Source organism: Centropristis striata, chromosome 20 (genome assembly GCF_030273125.1).
Source record: "Centropristis striata isolate RG_2023a ecotype Rhode Island chromosome 20, C.striata_1.0, whole genome shotgun sequence".
Lineage (NCBI taxonomy): Eukaryota > Metazoa > Chordata > Actinopteri > Perciformes > Serranidae > Centropristis > Centropristis striata.
This window is the reverse complement of record NC_081536.1, coordinates 16232207-16252349: the sequence shown is the minus strand read 5'-3', so window position 1 is coordinate 16252349 and position 20143 is coordinate 16232207. Positions and strand designations below refer to the sequence as shown.

The following is a 20143-nucleotide window of genomic DNA, read 5'->3' as shown; positions in this document are numbered from 1 at the left end:
CTTGCTGCACTTTTATTTTCCCATCTACTGACTCAAGTGATTCTGGGAATATATGGCTTTCTTCATAGGAATGTAAATGTAAAAAAAGCACCCAGTATTTTAAAAATGAATGCAGTGGATGCAGCAAACAGGTTAGTCTTTTCAACAGGTGAGGGAAAGGAAATCCCCATGACAACCTGTTTTATGAAGAGTGTGCGCCAGCCGAGAAAGACTACAGGCATTAGGTGAAGCGTTGACATTGATGAGTGATAATGAAACATTGTAAAAGAAATTGTAAAATGCTTTTCATTTTCCTTCATAACTTACAGACTGTGACTAAAAATATACTTTAGATACAGTAAAAGAACGAAATGTGCACTAATGAATAAATCAATTGACATATTTTGACAAATCAGGACAAGACTAAAAATATTACATTTAAAACAAGAAGTCTGAGTGGTTAAGGTAAATTGTAACACTGAAAAGAATATATATATATATATATATATATATATATATATATATATATATATATCACAAACAGATATTTCAAACAGACAAATTGTGATATTTACGCCCATCGAACCTCTTTGCTTCAGTTTTGGACGTGTCCTGGACGGTGTGTTACTTTCTGCTATTTACATGCATAGTTGCTTTTCAAAATAAACTTCCAAATAAAATAACTTGATTAGTAATGGTTATAGAAAAGGATTGCGCTTGCACACAACTATGATGACCAACAATGCAATGACCAACTTGACGGGGGTTGACTTGCAGGTTGACTCTAAGTAACGGGACACGAACACCGGCCTTCTCGGTCAACGTCCAAAGTTTGTTTGACCCTTCCACTTTGAACGTTATTTACACTATTCTTCACACTATTTAATTACATCCACTACTCTAAGCATCCAATATTGCCATGGATGGGTTGACATGGACAGCCTGGAGCAACCCAAACACACACACTAAAGGGTGCCTAGTGTGTCGGCATCACACACTAAATGAGACCAGGTTTGCTAGCAACACCTACATTAGCGTTGGTTGGTCATGTTCATCTTCAACCAATAACCTAGAGATAAAATGTACCGTCATGCAAGTTTAAATATGCAGTCATTTGCAGAAGAAAAATACTGTACCGTGGGAGAGAAAGAGACGCCTGAGACAGTAATCCAAGTTTTTAGTGCAAACCTGTGTCCAATAGTGCTCTACTACAGGAATGCAGCTTTATTTAACAACACAGAACATTAACATTGGCTGGAGGCCATTACACGTTATACTGGTTTCAACCGTGCTGGCATAACGTTTAACGCTTAACTTAACTAATACTCAAAGCAAACATAAACCTGATAACATCCTCAATCACAATAAACAACAAACACATTGTTAGCATCAATCAATATCAACAATTCTGTTAGGCTTTGTGTGAGCTTGTGCTAATAATGCCCATGGCTAGAGCAACAGCCTTCTCCAGTCACTACAGTAATGTTTATACCATTAAAAGAAGGCCAGGAAAATTGCAGCAGATCACTCCCACCCCCTAACCAACCAATTCGAGCTCCTGAAGTCCGGGAGACGTTACAGGGTCCCATTAGCTAAAGGAGTCCTTAACAAATCTTTTATCCCCAACGCTACTTGCCTCCTCAACTCAACATAAGTGATGCACTAACTTTTAACTGCTCTTAATTGTCTTTTTCTTTTCTTATTCTATGTTTTAACTGCATTCTCAACTGCTGTATGTTTTTAATGAAATTCTGTATCTTTACGGTGAGCCGAAGGCAATTTTCCACCATGACGGATAATAAAGATTTATTGTATTGTATTGTATTGTATTGTAAAACGTTTATTTCAGTTGCAAATTTCTGCCGACATGAAATGATGGTGCTCCTTTTACAAAGTCAGACTCCTCCTGAGCATCTGCAGACTAAGTGTCATCTGCTTGTTTCTGATTAGTCATCAAGTGTTACAAGTGACCCCAGTCTCCCCTACTAATCAAAACTCTAATGTAAGGTAGAGAAAAAATACAATATGACCTTGTGAGTGCCTGCAGAGGTATTAAACGATGTACAGACATACAAGTGTCCTCTAAGAGTCACTAGGATTATGATGTGGAGTTGCTGCTTGTAGAAAGTCCCCTCTGTGGTAGCTACAGCGTTAATAGTCCGGGAAGCCCCACCTCCACTACCACTTTTTATGTTAATTTCAGCGTGATCTCTGCACGGACAGGAGGGAGCCGCTGAGTGCTGGATCTGCTGCCTGCTGCTTCATGTCGATGAGGCTTCAGACAGACACAACCTGCCGCTGAATCTCTGTCGGGACTTTTTTTTATTTTTTTTATTCTGTGTGAGCCGCGTCGTGTCTGTATAATGTCACCGCTGAGGACGCGCAGCTGAATGTGAATACTGAGGATCCAGCCGGTAGTTAGAGGAGGTGAACGCACCTTGCATCCAGCCATGGGAGGTCAGATCACCAGGAATACCTTCTACGGTAAGAACACCTGGCATCACGGGTATCGATTCGTTATTATAAATGCATCCAGTGATTATTATTATAATAGAAGACGAACCGAGTTGGAAGCGTGTTTGTGCAGCCTGGAGCCCCAGTGCATGAGAATTGTAGGCGTCCTGGTTGCCTAAAATAAATGAGAAGTGAAAGTAGCCAAGTTTTACCACCTTCTGGAAGTCACGACTGGCTTTAAAATAAGAGGAAATATGAACAGGAAATCGTTTTTTTCGAATTTCATAAACAGCATTTTATTATTTTAAAAAACATTTCAAAGATACAAGTTTATCATTCTTGTCCTTCTTCTTCCTTAACCCTGCTTACAGTTTAATTAAAATAAATTAGACAGGATAAACTGAACCAAGCTGGTGCATAACTTTCCCCACATGGCTGGTTATTTGTTTGACTCACAAGCTTTATGAATGTCAGTATGTTTGGCAAATAGTGTCACAACTTTATGTTCTTTTATATATACTCATGTGGCATCAACTGACCATGTATACAGGTCTCTAACAGGTGCATTTGACCTTTTTATTTACCTATTTTCACATTTCTGTAAACTTAAAAAAATATTGTGGAAGCTTTCTATCCATTTAGATGATGCAATATATAATGTAGTGTTTGTTTTTCTAGGTTCATCCTGAGACAATCTTAATAATATCTAGTTGTTTTTAGTTGCTTTCTACATACACACATAACTAAACTGTAACTAAACATTAACTATGATGCAATTTCAATGTGACGAACACTATAAATGAGACCAGAGAATAAATGTAAAGTGTAGATTCTGACAACTTTAAAGTTTTCATGACCAATATTGAAGTTTATAATTATTATACTAGGGGAGGATTGTCGATTACTTTGGTTGCAGAGTTGTAACAATTAGTTAATTGATTGAATAGTTTATTAGAAAATTACAGTTTTGATAATTATCCAATCACTAAAGTCATTTTTCAAAGCAAAAATGCAAAACGTTCTCTGGTTCCAGCTCCTTTGATGAGAGACTTTGCTGCTTTCCTGTGGTTTAAATTGGACATTGTATTGGACTGTTGGTTGGACAAAAGCAGCAATATAAAGACATCACTTGGGCTTTGGGAGGTTGTGGTGGGCAGTTAAATCTTTATTAACTATCTTATCTGTATTGAAAATTTAAAAAAGCTAATTTCAGCTGTAATTCCTCATAATTTTAGCATTTGATTAAGTGTTGTGGGATGTTGGGATCATTTCTAAATGTCACATTTGATGAAGTTTGAGGTTCCACGTGTTTATCCACATAGCCCTTTTTTCAGTTTGACTGATTAGGGTCACTGGTGTGAAATAACAATATATGAAGGTGCATGCAGGGACACTAGAAGTCCTTGGCCCTCTGACAGGAGCTCAGCTGGGGCCCTGAATATGTAATCCCCGTCAAGTTGCAGGGCCCCTGTCCAGCTTACGGCCTCATGAATCATTCAGCTCCACCAGCATGATTGTATTACTGAGTGATGTCAGCACAGGGGTTAAACATTTTTCAGGATAGACAATTCAGTATTTTAAAAGTTTTTGAAATTATCATCTGGTTCAGTGTGATTACCTTGTTTAGAAAATAGCTCAGAAACAAGCAGCACTGATGATTCATTACTTAACATTATAAGAGCTACAAGTTGATTAGTTTATATTTTTTTAATGAAAAAAAACTTTTTTTTGGTTTATTTCCTCTGCTATGACGACAGTCTTTGGATTTTGGACTGTTGGTCGAATAAAACAAAATATCTTTGGATTTGAGAAGTTGTGTTGCTCTTTGATAGTCTCAAATATATCTGTTTAATTGCCTTTGGCATCACCTATGGTGATAAGTGGCAATTGCAAGTGTATTTTTGGATCATCAAGTTTCATCATCTCTAACAATCACTATTTTCTCTTTGTTCTGCCAAATTATAGAAAACATGTCAGCTGCTGGTGTTTTTCCCCAGAACGTTCACAGTGTTGCCAACTTGGCAACTTTCTCACCAGATTTAGCAACTTTTCAAACCCTCTTAGTGACTTTAAAAAAAAAAAAAAGAAAAAACCTTTATCAACTTCTTGCTTTATATTTTAATTCATTCTGAAGCAAGCTGCTCAGAGTAATCACAGCCCACAGCTCTTCTGCCAATAACATGGGGTCTGTCTTTTGTAAATGAGCCTATAACATTGTCTGGTGAATTTTAACGACTTTTAGATCTAAATCTAGCTACTTTCATTGGAAAAAGTTAACAATATTAGAATGTCGCCACAGACATCCAGTTTATAATAGTGACTGCAACTATATTGTGTTATGTCATTCAGCTAGATAGTTTCCAACATTTATTAAAATTAAAATAATTGCGATTATGACTTTTATAATATGATGACCCTGTGACTTTTCCCTAGCGGCCCCAAACATTTTCCACCCCTATAATACTTTTCCAATTTCTACAAATCACAATATTGACTGTAAAGGAAACCGCTAACTTGGGGAGATTATCAGATCAAATTTTTCTCTATTGTAGGATATTCTCATAATTCATAACAGCACTGTAAAAAAATAACAGGACTGATACACTGATACTAGCTGGAAGATGTTTTAAAACTTTCTAAGTGTTTAAGAATCACTTTAGTTTACCTCTTACTGAAACCACACAAGCTATGACATATTTGCAAAAGCTAAAAACACATACGTGCCCTTTGGCTCGTAAGGACGCTGCCTGTGAGTGGTTGTCTTATGAGGGAGGCCAACCAAGCCTCCGTACTAACGTCACACCGCATTAGGGCCTCTATTGGGGCTTCTTAGTGAGACCGAGCCTGGGGATAAAACACAGAGGAAGAGCGTAAGAGGCCAGGTGACACTGGCCAGGGCCACTCTTTGTCTCTGCACTGTTTGTCCTTTCCAATTAATGACAGCAAAGGCAGTCACATTGTGTGCGGTGGTGCATTAAGAAACATTATCCTTCCTTAAGTTGCTCATCTGACATTCATCATGGCACCTCTCTTTTATCATGACAGGCTCTGGTCACTGTTTACCCTGACGTCTCCGTCAGGTCGCATGACTTTTTAAACACACTTCAGCAGCCACTGTATCATCAGCACTTTTGGCTCTAACCAGCTGTCATTTACAGTAAATCAAATTAGGTATTTTTATTTATCCATTTATTTACTTATTAGACTTTATTTATAGTTGATATAGTCCTGCGTGTGATCTGAAGGCACTCTAAGAAGCCTGGGATGTGAAAACAGACGGGAGAATTCAATTTCACAGCAGCAGATATGATATTAATGCAGTGAGAATGAAAGAAGATATTGGATTCTTGGTTAGACGGTGAAGCAGGAGGCCTGTGAGGTGTTGCTTCTGTTTTCAGACCCTACAGGAAATACTCTATTCAGTCTGTGCCTTGATGGAGGACAATACAGCCCTGTTTTGTTCTCCCGAAGACATCACGTCTGACATGACATCATGGATGCAATATGGTTGAAGTATTTGTTATGACTTCATTTAAGACCACTGTTGTGCACAGAGCACAATTCGACATTGTTCTGCAGCGACAAGAGCATGCGAAGAGCTTAACAAATACACTGCACTGAGCCCAGAACACTTGGCAGAGCCGCTCGGATTGTGATGTGAAGGAAAGGAGTCTTTCTAGTTTAACCTCAACAAATTAGAAGATTTAAAGTCCTCTATCTCTGCCCTGAAACCAGAACAATAGTGACGATCCGGAGCCTCCTGTAGACAAGTCTGAAGTCACCTTATCTCAGTTAAGGATGGCACTTAGGAATTTTTGGTATTACAGAAATGCTTTGTTATCTTTGAATAGGAACTGTTCTAACTTAGGAGTTTCCCTAATTACGAATCCTTAAAATAGAAGATCATGTCCTAACTTTAAACAGCTGATTACAACCAAGTAATCTGATTGGACGAGAGGCTTTCATGGTGCTGATATACAGTATAACATCACTGGGACTTTTAACTACATGTATCATTACATCTGTTCATAAACGGTTGTTATCTAATGTTGCCTTGGATTGTAACAAACTTTGAATCGCACAGATGAAGTTAAATAATTAATTGGCTTTCTGAAAGGGACAAAGCGAAAAAAAGACGCCTGGATACTTCAGTGCAAACCTCCAGGTGTGCTCATATGACTGTAGTGACATGAACTGCAGGGTCAGCTGAGAGAAGAGCAAAAAAACAACATTCAGATCCCAAAAAGGTTTCTTCCCCTCACCGACACAATTACTGCCACCTAATGGCTAAAATTTAACGCTGATCTTTTTCTTAACATGAAAGCAAAATAGTCAGTAAGAAGTGAAAGCTGCCATATTATAGCTTGTCCATCTCGAGTAGCCTACAGGTGCTTTCTAATCAAATATACATGCATTACAGAACAAGATCTGGTTGAAGAACTGAATTCACAGTTTAAGTTGAGACAGGATAGGACACAGACACAATTGAGGAACTGCTTCTGTAATAGGAGGATAGGATTTTTCCTTTTTTTGATGAGCACTTAGGATGTTTCTGTAATGAAACCTTCGGTCTCAGAAGTCACGATTAGTTATTTCCAATCCTGAAAGTGTTGATTGATTTGCCTCCAGGGTACACTATAAACCTCTTGACCCTCCAAGGTCAGTCGAAGGAAAGCAAGAATAGTCGTCTTTCAGCAACAGCTCATATTCTCTCACTGACAAACGCGAGCAGCTCCTACACAGTCCTCCAAATTTAGGTGTGAAAATACAAGCAGTTCTCAAGGATGAAGAAGTGTTAATTAGTCCTGAATTATTTATTTGGCTTCCAGTCTTGGCACCCTGGCTGGATTTTTTGGTACTTTAAGACCTTTAAATGTCATTGTCGAGAGGACTAAAGTATTGTAGTTCAGAAAACTGCACCAAAGCACTTGATGAGCTATTTGTACATGTTATTAATCAACTCTGAATCATCCCTACATTTAATGAGAACCCAATGTCTGTGAGAAAATGCCACAACACCGCAGTGACCTTGCCGTTATGCTTTGAAGAGATCTGTGAAAGCAAAAATGGGGAGAGTTGGACTTAATGAAAGGGAGTGAGTGTGAAAGCTCATGGTGACATTGAGCAAACTCTTTATCAGTCTAAAACCCTAAAAGACAGACAGATGTGATGTGAAAAGAAAAGAAGAAGTTTCGCTCTATTATGAGGTTACAGCAAGTGGGAGCAATCATGATTCATGCATGTTCACATGGGAAAAAATACAAAACCCTGCTGCATATTATGAGTCAGATGTTCTCCTTTGAGTCTGTTCTTATTATGCTACTTCCTGTGACTGGCAACACACAATAAATGTCAGTAAATTGCATTTACCAGCAGTGTTTTTCCTTTTTTGGTTCATTCTGATAAGGCAGGTAGTGTTTACTTGACTCTTGGGCATAAATATTGTGATTTATATACTCTCATTAAAACATGAGCCACAACTGGAAATAACATGTAACAGGCATGCCTCGCTATTTTAAGAGTAGCTTTGAACATACTGTATCAGCCAGCTGAACATTTACGTATCAAGAACTCCGTAAGCTTGTTTTCTGCTACACAATTTTCTGCTAATGGTTTATATTCATTACTTTCTCAATATAACATTACAGAAATTAATAAAAATGTCCCAGTTACTCAAGATCCAAGTTGATGTCTTTAAATGTCTTATTTTATCAGTTCGGAACGCAAATATATTTAGCTTAATGATATAAAACAGAGAACAACAGGAAATCTCCATATCTGAGAGAGCATTTTTGTATGAAAAATTACTCTAACAATTAACTGATTATCAAAATAGTCTGCAGATATTTTTCTGTCAATGGACTAATCGTTGCAGTTCTGCTGCTGCGCTAATCAGCTGTTAGAAATGATCTTGGAGCTGCTTACATGCTGACAGTTTTTCTTTTCTGTGCCAGCATGGGGAGAAAGACATTGTAAAAACACAAACCAGGTTAAATTGTGATGATGATAATTTGAGTAACAAAAAGTTCTTGCTGTTCCTGCAAATGACAATTTACTGAAATTAGAGCATTTTGTCTGAACGTCTCACAGCCCAATTGTTCTCCTTGATTATGCAACCAAGTGAGCAATTTTGCCCTTGTATTTCTTTCCATCCAAGGACATTTTTGCATGTAATTTACATTGCACTTTGTTCTTTTATGTCTGCAGGACAGAATAGTAGGTGCGAGGTTGCGCTGTGCTACCTTGAGAAGCGGAGCCAAAGTATTAGATTATTTTAATGCAGTCTTATATAATTGGATGTTACAGAAGCAGATGTGATATGTGAGAGGAAATTATATGTGACAGCAGGTCACAACCCAGAGTCCACCTCACAATGTCAGTATTTAAAGTGAAGCCTGTGGTGCTGCAAACTGTGTAATCTAATATTCTAATCTAATCTAAAATTTGGGTGTTTTACTGTAAACTGTCCCCCAAGACTAAGTTAATGTATTTTCTTCTCTCCACCTTTGGACCAAACTTAGCAACCAATTTCCTCTCTCCTATTAGATTCTCTTAACGGGCCATTTCCCGCCACTTCACACCGATGCCACCACAAGCCCAAGCGCTGCCTGCCCATCCAACCGTGCGGAAGTCTGTCCTCCTTTCCTCTGCTCTTTCACCCCAGCACCAAGGGCTCGCAGATCGTCATGGACATGTCCCAGAGGACCGTCAAGAGACAGGCCAGCTTCTGTAACGCCATCACCTTCAGCAACAGACCGATCGCTGTGTATGAGCAGGTCCGGCTTAAGGTAAAAACACACTATTGTACATGTTCATTCTGACCATGTTTTGAGGATACAAGCTGAAAAAATGACAGAGGAGGTCAACTAAAGATCTTAGCATGCTTAACTTCAATTAAAATCAATACATTTAGTTTAAAGCATTTATAGGAACTATCGTGACATAATAAAAAGTATAGCAACAAGTGCATCTATCAAGTGCAGATCTATCTATGTGTGCACAGTACTACAAGAAACGCCCTCTAAATAGTCATAGTTTGGTTAGGTTTAGGCACCAAAACTACTTAGTTAGGTTGAGGAACAAATACTATTAGATTAGGTTTAGACACAAATTGTATGTGGTGTTGACACCTCATTAAAATAAACTATGTTCATTTCTTTATATCGGAACCTGAACCTGAAAGCTGCCATTTGCAAAATGAGATCATTTTGACATTTCATTGATCAAAACAAACATCATACGTGATGCTTTAGCATGCAGAAGCCCTTTAGGAGTCACAGCTGTATCTGCAATAAGCAGCAATGATTTGTGAAGCATGACGCTGCCACCATTTGCAACCTGCGTTTGAAACGAGTCTGAGGTTTACATCACGACCAACATTACTCATCCCAATGGCTTGGATAATTTCCTGTGATAAACACTACTATACAAACCATACAGTACATCACTTTATGGTATACTACTGCCAAGAAGGTGCAATATCAACACAAGTGCATACTCTGTAATATAAGTGTCTATAGTAGAGCTGGGAGAAATTGGTACACTAATTGTGTGACCATGATAAAAAAAAAAGTCTGTTTTCTGTCATTCTCTCTTTCATTTCCTCTCAGTGTGTTTTTATTTTCCTTCTCCCTCCTTGTCTCTCTCTCTTCATCCCTTTTTTTGCTGTCCTGTTTTGATGTTCTCTCTTTCCTCTCCCTGCTCTTGTGTGGGCCAAAGCAGCAGCAGCTTAGAACAAGTTTCCACTTCACCTATCAGGCCATCTATGTCTCGAAAGTGAGAGAGCAGGGCAAGCATTGCCATGTGAGGGATACTGTTATCTGGCACGGTAAATACAAAGTAAATAGAGGTTCAAAATACGACAAAAAGCGTTTGCAGGTGATAAACATACCAAAGGTAACTAGTGTTGGTTTGCTTTAGCCACCCTTGCAGCTTGGCGCTATGAATGGCAATGTTGGTCTATCATATCTCAGCAGCTATTGGATGAATTTCTGTTAAATGTGGTACAGTCATTGAAGTCTTAAAGGCATACTGTGCAAGAATTGTTGCTTACTGTTTATAAACACAACACAAACTTGGCCCCTCCTCTCCAGCTGAACAAAAGTAAAAGCAAACCATAAAACATTTTGGAACAAGCTTTGTCTGCTTGGCATTTTCACTTGCTATATTGGTAATTTTTTGGCGATGTGGCTATGATTTTTATTTTTTTCCAGAAAGGTGAAGCAGAGAAACATCCTGAACACAGCAAAATTTAAACAAAAATATTTACTCTCCAGATCACCAAAAAGCAGTGCTGCTGGAGCGGTGCTCTACGTCTTGGTTTTACATCCAAAGACCCATCGAGGATCAACCCGGACACTTTGCCCAAGTACGCTTGCCCCGACCTGGTGTCCCAGAGCGGCTTCTGGGCCAAAGCCCTGCCAGAGGAGCTCTCCAATGAGGGAAATGTCATCTCCTTCTGGGTGGACAAGAAGGGCCGGGTGTTTTACCGCATCAACGACTCCAGCCCGATGCTGTTCTTCAGCGGGGTGCATGTCTCCGAGCCTCTGTGGGCTCTCATAGACGTCTACGGCCTCACCAGGGGGGTCCAGCTGCTAGGTGAGTCATGCATGAAGAAACAGGTACTTTGAATTGTGAAAATATGGTGAGTGTTTGCCTATTTTGGTTCTATCAGTTCTATCATCATCTGTCGGACCAGACTGAAACATCTCAAAGACTTTGATAGATTTCAATGAAATTTGAAACAGGTTCATTTGGTTCATGGTCTCCAGATGATGAATCCTGATGTCTCCTGTGATCCTCTGAAATATCATCTGTCCAATACTTTGGTTAATGCATGTGCAAACCTATTGACATTGCCATGAGCCTCAGCTGTACTTTGTGCAAAAAAACAAAACTGCTAAACATCAGCATGTTAGCTTTGGCATTGCAGTGCCTTAGTACAGACTCAGAGACCTCACAGGGTCTTATTACTATAATTCCTCAGCACTGGAAACCATTCTGCATCTGATGTTTTTTCAGTGTGAGTGGTTAAAAGGGTGATGTTACATACAGCTGCTCTACTTTTCCCAACACCCACCAAATAGCTCAGTGGAAAAAGATGGTGGGAGATTAGGTAGATTGTATAGTTACCACGGTCATTAGTATCAAAGAAATCTCCCTAAAGGGGGAATTTTCAAAATGTCTGAAATCTCTTCTAACAAGTTCTCCGTGCTGTTTAAAGGGTCATTACATCAAAGAAATTAAGAGCAAACAGGTCCTCCCGCAATCATTAACAGCAGCTTTTTCACCGCACTGAATCATCTGAAGTATGTTTGGATTGTAGATTGAGATGCATTTATGAAACACATCATGCATCAAAAACAGCTGTCTCCAATTTCTGAAAACAAAACAAAAACTATGCAAAATAGATAAATAGGAATCCTTGTGGACGCCTCAGTACTTATTTATAACCATTTCCAAGAATTGCGCTGCCTCCCTCCGAAGAATAGAGGCTGTCAGCGCCCGTTAATAAAAATAGAAGAGGCTCCCATATTGTGGAGATAGTGCCATTTAACCTCATTTCTCCCGGTGTGGTTGACAGCGAGAAGCGTGCTATCTCGTGATGGGCTGTTTGGTATCCAGCGCTAGAGTGCCACTATCTGGGGTTCACTGGCCTCATGGTGCTGACCAGCACACAGCTCTTGTCAAAGAACAAGAGGAGTGTGTTGGTCATCCCAAGATTACAGACAAAGAGGAGGGATGATGTCAGGTAATGACACGTTTTTTTCAAGACAATCAAAGCAGAGGAATGTCTCACTCCATGGATCCAAGTCTGAATTCAACTGAAGTCACCCCCAACACAGTTTCATATGGTTAAAGGAAAAGCCTTTTCACCAAACTGTATAATATAATAGATCTTTCTCTTTTTTAAATTAAAATGCAGGTTTCCTGACATGTATATTAAAGGCTTGGTACTGAAATTGGATAATTTTAGGCACAGACTAAATTATTTGAGTATCATTAGCATCAGTGAGCCAATAAGCATGCACGATGCTTGTACCAAGATCTAACACTGCTGCTGATTGGCTGTCTTACATCACATGTTATAGAGGTTTGCAGGGAAAGCACTACATTACGCATAAAGATGGGGTTCACTCAGAAAGTATTGCAATCATCGTCTTAAGATGGCTATAATATCAATTTAATGCCACATATATACTGGTTATATTAATAACAGCACAGCCAGAAATGACAGCAAAACATGTCTCAGCATATTTTTTTCTGTTCATTTGGCTTAGAAACTGCATCAAAGTCTTAAAATGGTTGGGGAAAAAAAAACTGCTGTTTTTATGGCCTCTGTAAACAAACACATGTGAACCCAACAGGCGATATTGTACGACATATGACCTTGGAAAATCTTGAAAAAGTTTGATAAGTTGTAATTACTGTAACAGGCCTAGTTGTAATACATGTATTTGTTGTCTATATAAAATTAGATTTTATCAAATTAGTATTGAAGTAAGTAACATCAGGAACAGGTATGGAAGTTAAGGTACCGGTGTGTAAACATTTTTAACAAAACTCCCAAAGTACAGTTGAAGTTCGTATATTTTGTGCCTGTGAATGAGGCCAACAGCTCTAAATCCCACTGTTTCTACTCTGTTTTCCCACATTGATCAGCTTTATCTCCACATTGATGGCTTAAACCGAAAAGCCTCGGCCCTCAGTCAGCTGAAGGATCACTTGGCTATCAGCTTTCCTCTATAGCCCGAGAGCGTCACTACTGGAGAGCATGGTATATCTCAAAGGCCGAGTATTGTCTCGGCACTTGGCTGCAGTTCAGCAAACACTTAGTCTCTGAAATATGGGCGGACACATCAAAGTCCGGGGTTGCGAACTGGCACATGTGCATATTTTCCTTTAACAGAAGGGTGCATTTTGATTCTTAATGATGCTTATACTTGGGTCTGAAATTAATGCTGCACCAGCTGATAAATTGAGCCAAATTTCACCTGTTGTGGGCTTGTTATCACACAATCTGTCCAGGTGGGAGTTGCAGATCTGCTGCAGTTGTTTTTCTTTTACAGGAGACAAATGGAGCGTGGAGCTGTGAATAAGCTCTGTGGAGTGTAGAAAATGGCTTGGTTAGGTGACCTTGATTTGGCTTTTGAGATAAATGAGCAAGACAGCAAAAATATAAGAGAAAATAAGTTGTGATAAACCTCTGGACTTAAGTGATATGGATTACTGTGTCAGTGAGATAATGTGTTTTAAGAGCTGCAGATTTATTAAAAGGGGCACTCCACCAATTGTACACATGGAGATCAGTTTACGCGTCACTAAGAGTACTACTCAGTCTGTGAGGCAGTTGTATGCGTCTTCTGTGGCTCTGAAAGGAGCTTTTAAAAAGACTTTAGCATGAGCATTTCACCTCATGAACACTCATGATGGACAGTTTGGGAGAGAAAGAACTGTGTTTTGTATTCCACACATTTTTCTTTGTGTACAATACCTGCAATGCAACTTGACTGCCAGCAGTTTGGCCAGAGATTTGGGTAGTTTATGCTAGAAGCAGCTAATGTAGCCTCAAGGAGGAGCGGGCTGCCAACCATTTTAAACACACTAATATGTAAAATTGGTGAAATTTCCCTTTAAAGTCAGAGAAAATGTCATCAGGGTTATCTCAACTTAACTGACTTCAAATTCTAAATTAAGGCTGCACGAAAAAAACAACATAGCATTTTGTTTCTCAACGCATTACCTATTACAGAAAAAACTAAGATATTATAAACAGGAATTATCGTAACAATAATCTTAAGGGGCTACAGGGACATGTCAGGAACAATGACAAATCTGGGCTTAAATATAGTGATATTTCATCAAAGACACTTGAAACACAAACATTCTTTGCCAAAATAAAACTTTTGCAATTACAAGATATGTAATAAAAATTAAAAAAAAACATTAAATTCTACACTCTTCATTACTTAGCTGATATCAACAGTCATGTGATAAAACAATTTAGTTAAACGTGGACTGAACTGCAGGCTGTTTACACAGAGCAGAGCGGAGAGGACAAGAGAGGTTGTAAGTATATAGTATGTGGAGACCCATTTTTTATTTATTGTTAGCACTTGGAAAAATGTTATATATAGAAATTCCATTTTATTTAAAAATGTTCCCCTTTTTATGATTTATGGCATTATAACTGTGTTTTACTGCACAAAAGACTTTCAGCCCTAATTGTGTTGTTTCCATAGGCCACAGTGGGTAAAATGTGACAGGAGTAGAGAACGCCTTGAACTGTTTGGGGTTCAAAAGATTAAAGATTGCAATAAAAACTGGAGATGTGGAGTTAAACAGATAGAGGCACTTACCATGACAGAAGGTTTCTAATGAAACACATTATTAAGTTGCATTATGGGGATTGTAGAATTCAACATTTCTGGAGTTTGAATCATACTAGGGACATAAAGTCAGGATATTATGATATCTCCTGCTTTGATTTTGACCTCTCTATTTTAATCCGTCTCTTGTGAGTCCCCAAAATTTATTAAAGAATCGCTGGAGTTCTCCTTTGAGTTTATGTTGAGGAAATAAATATATATGTGATAGTGATAACAGATTTCCACTTCCACAAAACATTTAACCATTGTTTCTCTAAGTTGAACCATTCTTGTGCTGTGACCTCATTCCCCAACAGCCGTCAGCTCGGACCAATCAGCCTTCACTCTCTCTCTCTCTCTCTCTCACTTTAAGCCGCTTGTAGTGAGCATAACTGTATCTGATCACATCCTTTCTGCGAATAGCTTCCTCGCCTTTAATATTTCATGGATTAATTATGAAAGTGTCTCAGCTCACATGTCAGCACACATTACCGCAAGTGTCACACTTTTCCTGTGAGTCGCCACCTGAGTATAGACGTCAACTGAAGACGGAGTTCCAGGCACAATGCGTCATTTCTATCTTATCTTTTATCTATAAATGTCTTGGTGGTTGGATTGGTTACGGTGATCTGTCCTGGGGTGAATATTTCTTTAAAACCACAGAAAAAAATGTCTTCAGGAGCAATGACCTACTATGACTGTGATCCATTTTAGCAGGGCTATAGTCAAAAGTTTGTTGTTGTTTTTAGCCTGTGGATAATCTGCATCAAACACTGTTCTGTGCAATTGATCTTTCACAACCTTAAACGCTGTATTGAGGAATTTATCAAAGTCGCTATCCGTTGCTGCCTTTTCACTCCTTTCAATGCAGCCGGCTGCCAAACAGCTTTCCTGCCATCAGGTCTTATTCTGATGTTTAAGGATCTTTTCAAGAGTGGTGTTGTTTCCTCTCTGAGCTTTTATCAAGGGAGTGCGGTTCAGTAGCTAGCCACCCATGCAAGGAGTCAAAGGTGATCCTGAGATCAGTGAGACAGCTTGAAAGCTGAGATGGTGTTGCGTAAGAGAGGAAGCTAAATGAATCTGCTGAAATCAAACTGAGCCTCAGGGGTTGTTCAGACCAACAATGCTGCCCATGCAATTTAAGAAAGATCTGTTACATCACCACACTTGTCCTACTCACGCAGCTATCAATAAAGAGTAAAGTGCCTTGCTCGGGTTCTGTACAGAACAGACTGTGCTACGCTGAAACACATTAGGTCCTGGAGGCACTGACAAAAGGTTTCCTCAAGTGTAGAATATGTCTCAAGCAACATAACTGTTTTCAAAGCAAAATTTGTCAGCTGTATTTTCACAAATGTCTCTATTTACTAGATTTCTCCAAGCAATGTGAGTGGAAATCTTGCTTTAAATACATGAAACGAAAACACAAGGGGTGTAACGGTACACAGTTTGGTTGATACCCCGCTTTAGGAGTCACAGTTCGGTACAAGTTTGGGAAAAACAATTGTAGAAGGATCAGTTTCTTCTCATTTATTTTGAACAGACAGTAGTGGAAGTGTCAAATACGGACAAAATCCTCTTGCTGGGGACTGAGGTAACATTTTGCCCTCTGGCAACTTTTATAAACTATTTTCATTCTAGAGATAAGAAACACTTCTGAACCTTATGAACACTGACAACAGGTTGCAATGGGCTATACAACTGAAAAGCATATCTTATGCTTGGAAATTGAAAATACTAAAACAAAAGAATAACTTAAAATAGACATAAAGCAGGGTATGCTTTACTGTCGGGACTAACTTGTGACTGTTGGCTACCAAACCTATAGTAACCCACCATAGAAAAGAAGCCTTAAAAAAGACTGGTTGACTAAACAAATCTTAGTTGTCTAAGATCAAACAACCAATTAGTCGACTCATTGATTAAAAGGCTGCAGCCCTTGTCTACAGGCTGCTTAAACTCCGGTTTGTTTTTTCCTCCTCTTGGTGATCGGCACATCTCAGTGATTCTGCGTTAGCATACTGGATGTGTTCACATTTCTACATAATCATCTTATACACAATTCTCTGTTGGTTTTTGTAGCTGATTGGGACTTAGAGGAGAGGTCTTCAGCTCCAGCATTTTGCGCTCGCCGTAGTGTGACTGACTCACAAGCCACTCCTCTTGCCAACGTTTCCATGTGGAACATGCGCTTGTGAACTTTGGTTCCACATTGCATGCCTCAATCTACATACTATGTATTCTTCATGCACCAAACTATGAGTCGAACCGTTACGGTTTTATACATATATATCAACTGTTACAGCCTTACTGTGTACCAAATCTTTCCGAACAGTAAAAAAAAACAAAAAAAAAACTGACTGTTGATACAACTTTATACAAAAACAGTATTTCCAAAGATATACATGTATTTTAAAATGTAAAGTTTTGAAAGATAAGTTTTCTTCCTTTTTTTGAAGTCAACTTTTCAGCATTTGAGTTGTATCAAGTTTTTGCTGTAGAAGCTCCAGAAATCAGGTCACAAATAACTTGCAAGTGTTTTCACTTTCATTTCCCTGAAGCGAGACACATATGGGAATGCTATACCTTTCTGCAGTCAAAAAAGTTACGGCGCTTCCTTTCACATGTACGGCTGTGGTCTTAACAGAATGTGTTTGTTTATGGGACGACTCCCGGGAGACCACACAGCAACCACCGTTTTGTACAGGTATGATGGATTCCTTCCAAGTTAGATAAGCGGAGCGAGTCAAAGGCATCTTTTGATGGATGCAAGATGCTCTACTGGGGGTTTGTTTACTAGAGGTAGATGAGTCACTTAATCACTGACAGACTGGTAGTGATCCGTGAGACCGGCGTCAGCTAACATCATCTGCAACCTGTCTCTGTAGTCATTAGAGAAGAATCCAAAATGGCTGCCAGACTGTCAAGAGGCTGCATACGTCTCAGGTGATTAAGGGGAGGGTGTTGACATCAATCATGTCTGTACATGGCATTGCGTTGCATTAGACCTGTAGAGCATCATGGTGGGGGAAACCTCGTGCTGTATGCTTTTCACGCTTACTAACATCCTGAGAGACATTACTAATGTTTCCACCACGGGGGACAGAGGCACCAGTTGGAAAGAAGGACCTTTTGTTTTTTTTTAAATACAGTTTGAATAGACGTATTTTGTATCCGTGTCAGTGGGTTGGCTCTATATTTGGGAATGCCGTTCTGGTCTATATTAACAAAAGTAGGACAGATTTTCTGCACTGCAAAAAAAGGGGGTCTAAAAACAAGATAAAAGCACTAAATCTGAGGGAAATTATCTTGCTGCACAATACACAGATAATTTCACTTGACAAGATTTCTTAAATTAAGATCATTAAATCTAGAAATAAGCATGTTGTATGCTTAAAGTAAGAAATTAACTCTTAAAACAAGATGAATTAAAGCTGCAAGCAGCGATGAACTGGCCCGAGCAGAGTGCACTGCAAATTATTTGTTTCATACAAAGATAAAAAACTTTAGATTTAGAAGTGTTAGATAATTTATCTTGTTTTATGAGTTAATGTCTTATTTTAAGCATTCAGCATGCTTATTTATAGATTTAACAATCTTGATTTAAGAAATCTTGTCAAGTGAAATTATCTTTCCATGCAGCAAGATAATTTCCCTCAGATTTAGTGTTTTTATCTTGTTTTTAGACACCCCATTTTGGTTTCCAAAAGATGAATCTGTAAGACTTCGGTAGTTCCCTAGATTATCGTCTAGCACAACCAGCAACTCAAAGTTTTCATTTACAAAATCTAATAATAACATCTCGATAGATGCACTTGATTGTGTAGTGACATTAAGTTTCCTAGAAACTTAAGATAGCTAAAAGTTAGAAGTCCTCTGTTGATCCCTCACTCAGGAAAATAGCAAGCATGATTGTAATTAATATACACAGCTAATAAACAAAGGGACAGTATACATAAATTGTTGTGGGTATAAAGGAATTTGCAGTTGTATTTATAGTAACAATTTACAATTTAGATGTAATAGCCTATTTTCATTATTGATTACACTGTGGATTATTCCCTCAATTAATTAATGTATTATTTCGAAATGAATGAAAACGTCTTCACTATAATTTTCTTCATTGTAAAGAGATGTTTCTTGTTTTCCTGAGCTGCTCTTCGAAACCCCCAAATATTCAGTTTACTATGAAATGGGGTGAATAAAAATAGCATAAGTTTTTTTTAAATGACCAATAATCAATTAATCGACGTATTCTTCCAGCTCTAAACAGTCATTTAGTGTCATTACAGGCATGTTAGCATGCCGACATTTAGCATTTAGCTCAAGTACAGCCTCACAGAGACACACTTATTTTTGTTTTAAATTCACATTTGCAATATTTCACTTTTATATGAATTTTAAACTTATCATGTGGACCTTATGTTATTTTTTTAAATTCAAATCAAAACTGACTGTTAGCAGTTAAAGATCATTGCTCCTTTGACTCATACCTGTTTTGCCAACAGATAAAGAGATAGTGTGTAAATGCTGAAAGCTCTTTGCTGCACAAACATGTTGGGCTGTCTGAACCTGATTGTGCTTTACTTTCCTTTCTTTGTGTCTATTTTTGTCTGTGTTCTCTCAGTGCGCCCAAAGCTCACGCTCACTTGCTACAGATCTCACTTATTGTTTCACTTGTCAACATAGATTATGTGGAGTTTTACAGGGTTTTGATTTGTGGATGAAGCGGTTTTAAATATAGATATAGAGGTGAGATAGGTTCAGCCTGACACAAGTGGACAGAAATAAAGCGTTGGGTCAGCCTGCTTTCAATGCAGGTAAAAATGGTTCAGTGTTAGCCGGTGGGAACAAAATGTTGGCTTCAAAACATCAAATATAAGTAAATCTTTAAAATCTTTAATCAAGTTTCTTAAGCTGTGAAGATGCGGTTTTAACTTGCTCCCATGGGCCTTCATAAGCGAGCAGAGCTAAACTCTTTTGTTAATTATGATTGATGAAGACACACAAAAGGCCTGAGCCTGAGTGCGATTACCCCGATGTACCACAAATGGATGTTGTACTAATACGTTCGATTTCTGGTTTGCTGCTTAGAGCCAAATCCTCCAAAAACAATAAACTGGAAATTCAGCATGGTAATAACAATATGCAAAGTCATCTGTCAAAAGTCAGTCTCCAGCCAAAAGGCAAACAGCAGACAGTGAGGGAGAAAGGCAGAGAGAGATGCTAAATGTCTCCATATTATAAACATTTAGTAATTTCCTTGAGCTGGATTCTTTTGGCAGAATTAGACTAAAATCATGAATCATACTACAGCCTGTCGCTCTTTTTTCTCCCTTCCT

At 38.6% G+C, this 20143-nt stretch overlaps 1 protein-coding gene across 1 annotated transcript in view; it reads left to right on the top strand.

Moving 5' to 3' along the window:
* Positions 1-2094: 2094 nt before the first annotated feature.
* The window catches only part of neurl1ab (neuralized E3 ubiquitin protein ligase 1Ab), a 38559-nt gene continuing 20510 nt past the window's right edge, over positions 2095-20143 (top strand). Inside the window, exons 1-3 of the mRNA XM_059359466.1 lie at positions 2095-2463; positions 8980-9221; positions 10710-11031. Of these exons, the coding sequence (XP_059215449.1) occupies positions 2430-2463; positions 8980-9221; positions 10710-11031 (598 nt within the window). The 5' untranslated portion in view covers positions 2095-2429. The remainder of the gene's footprint in view (positions 2464-8979; positions 9222-10709; positions 11032-20143) is intronic.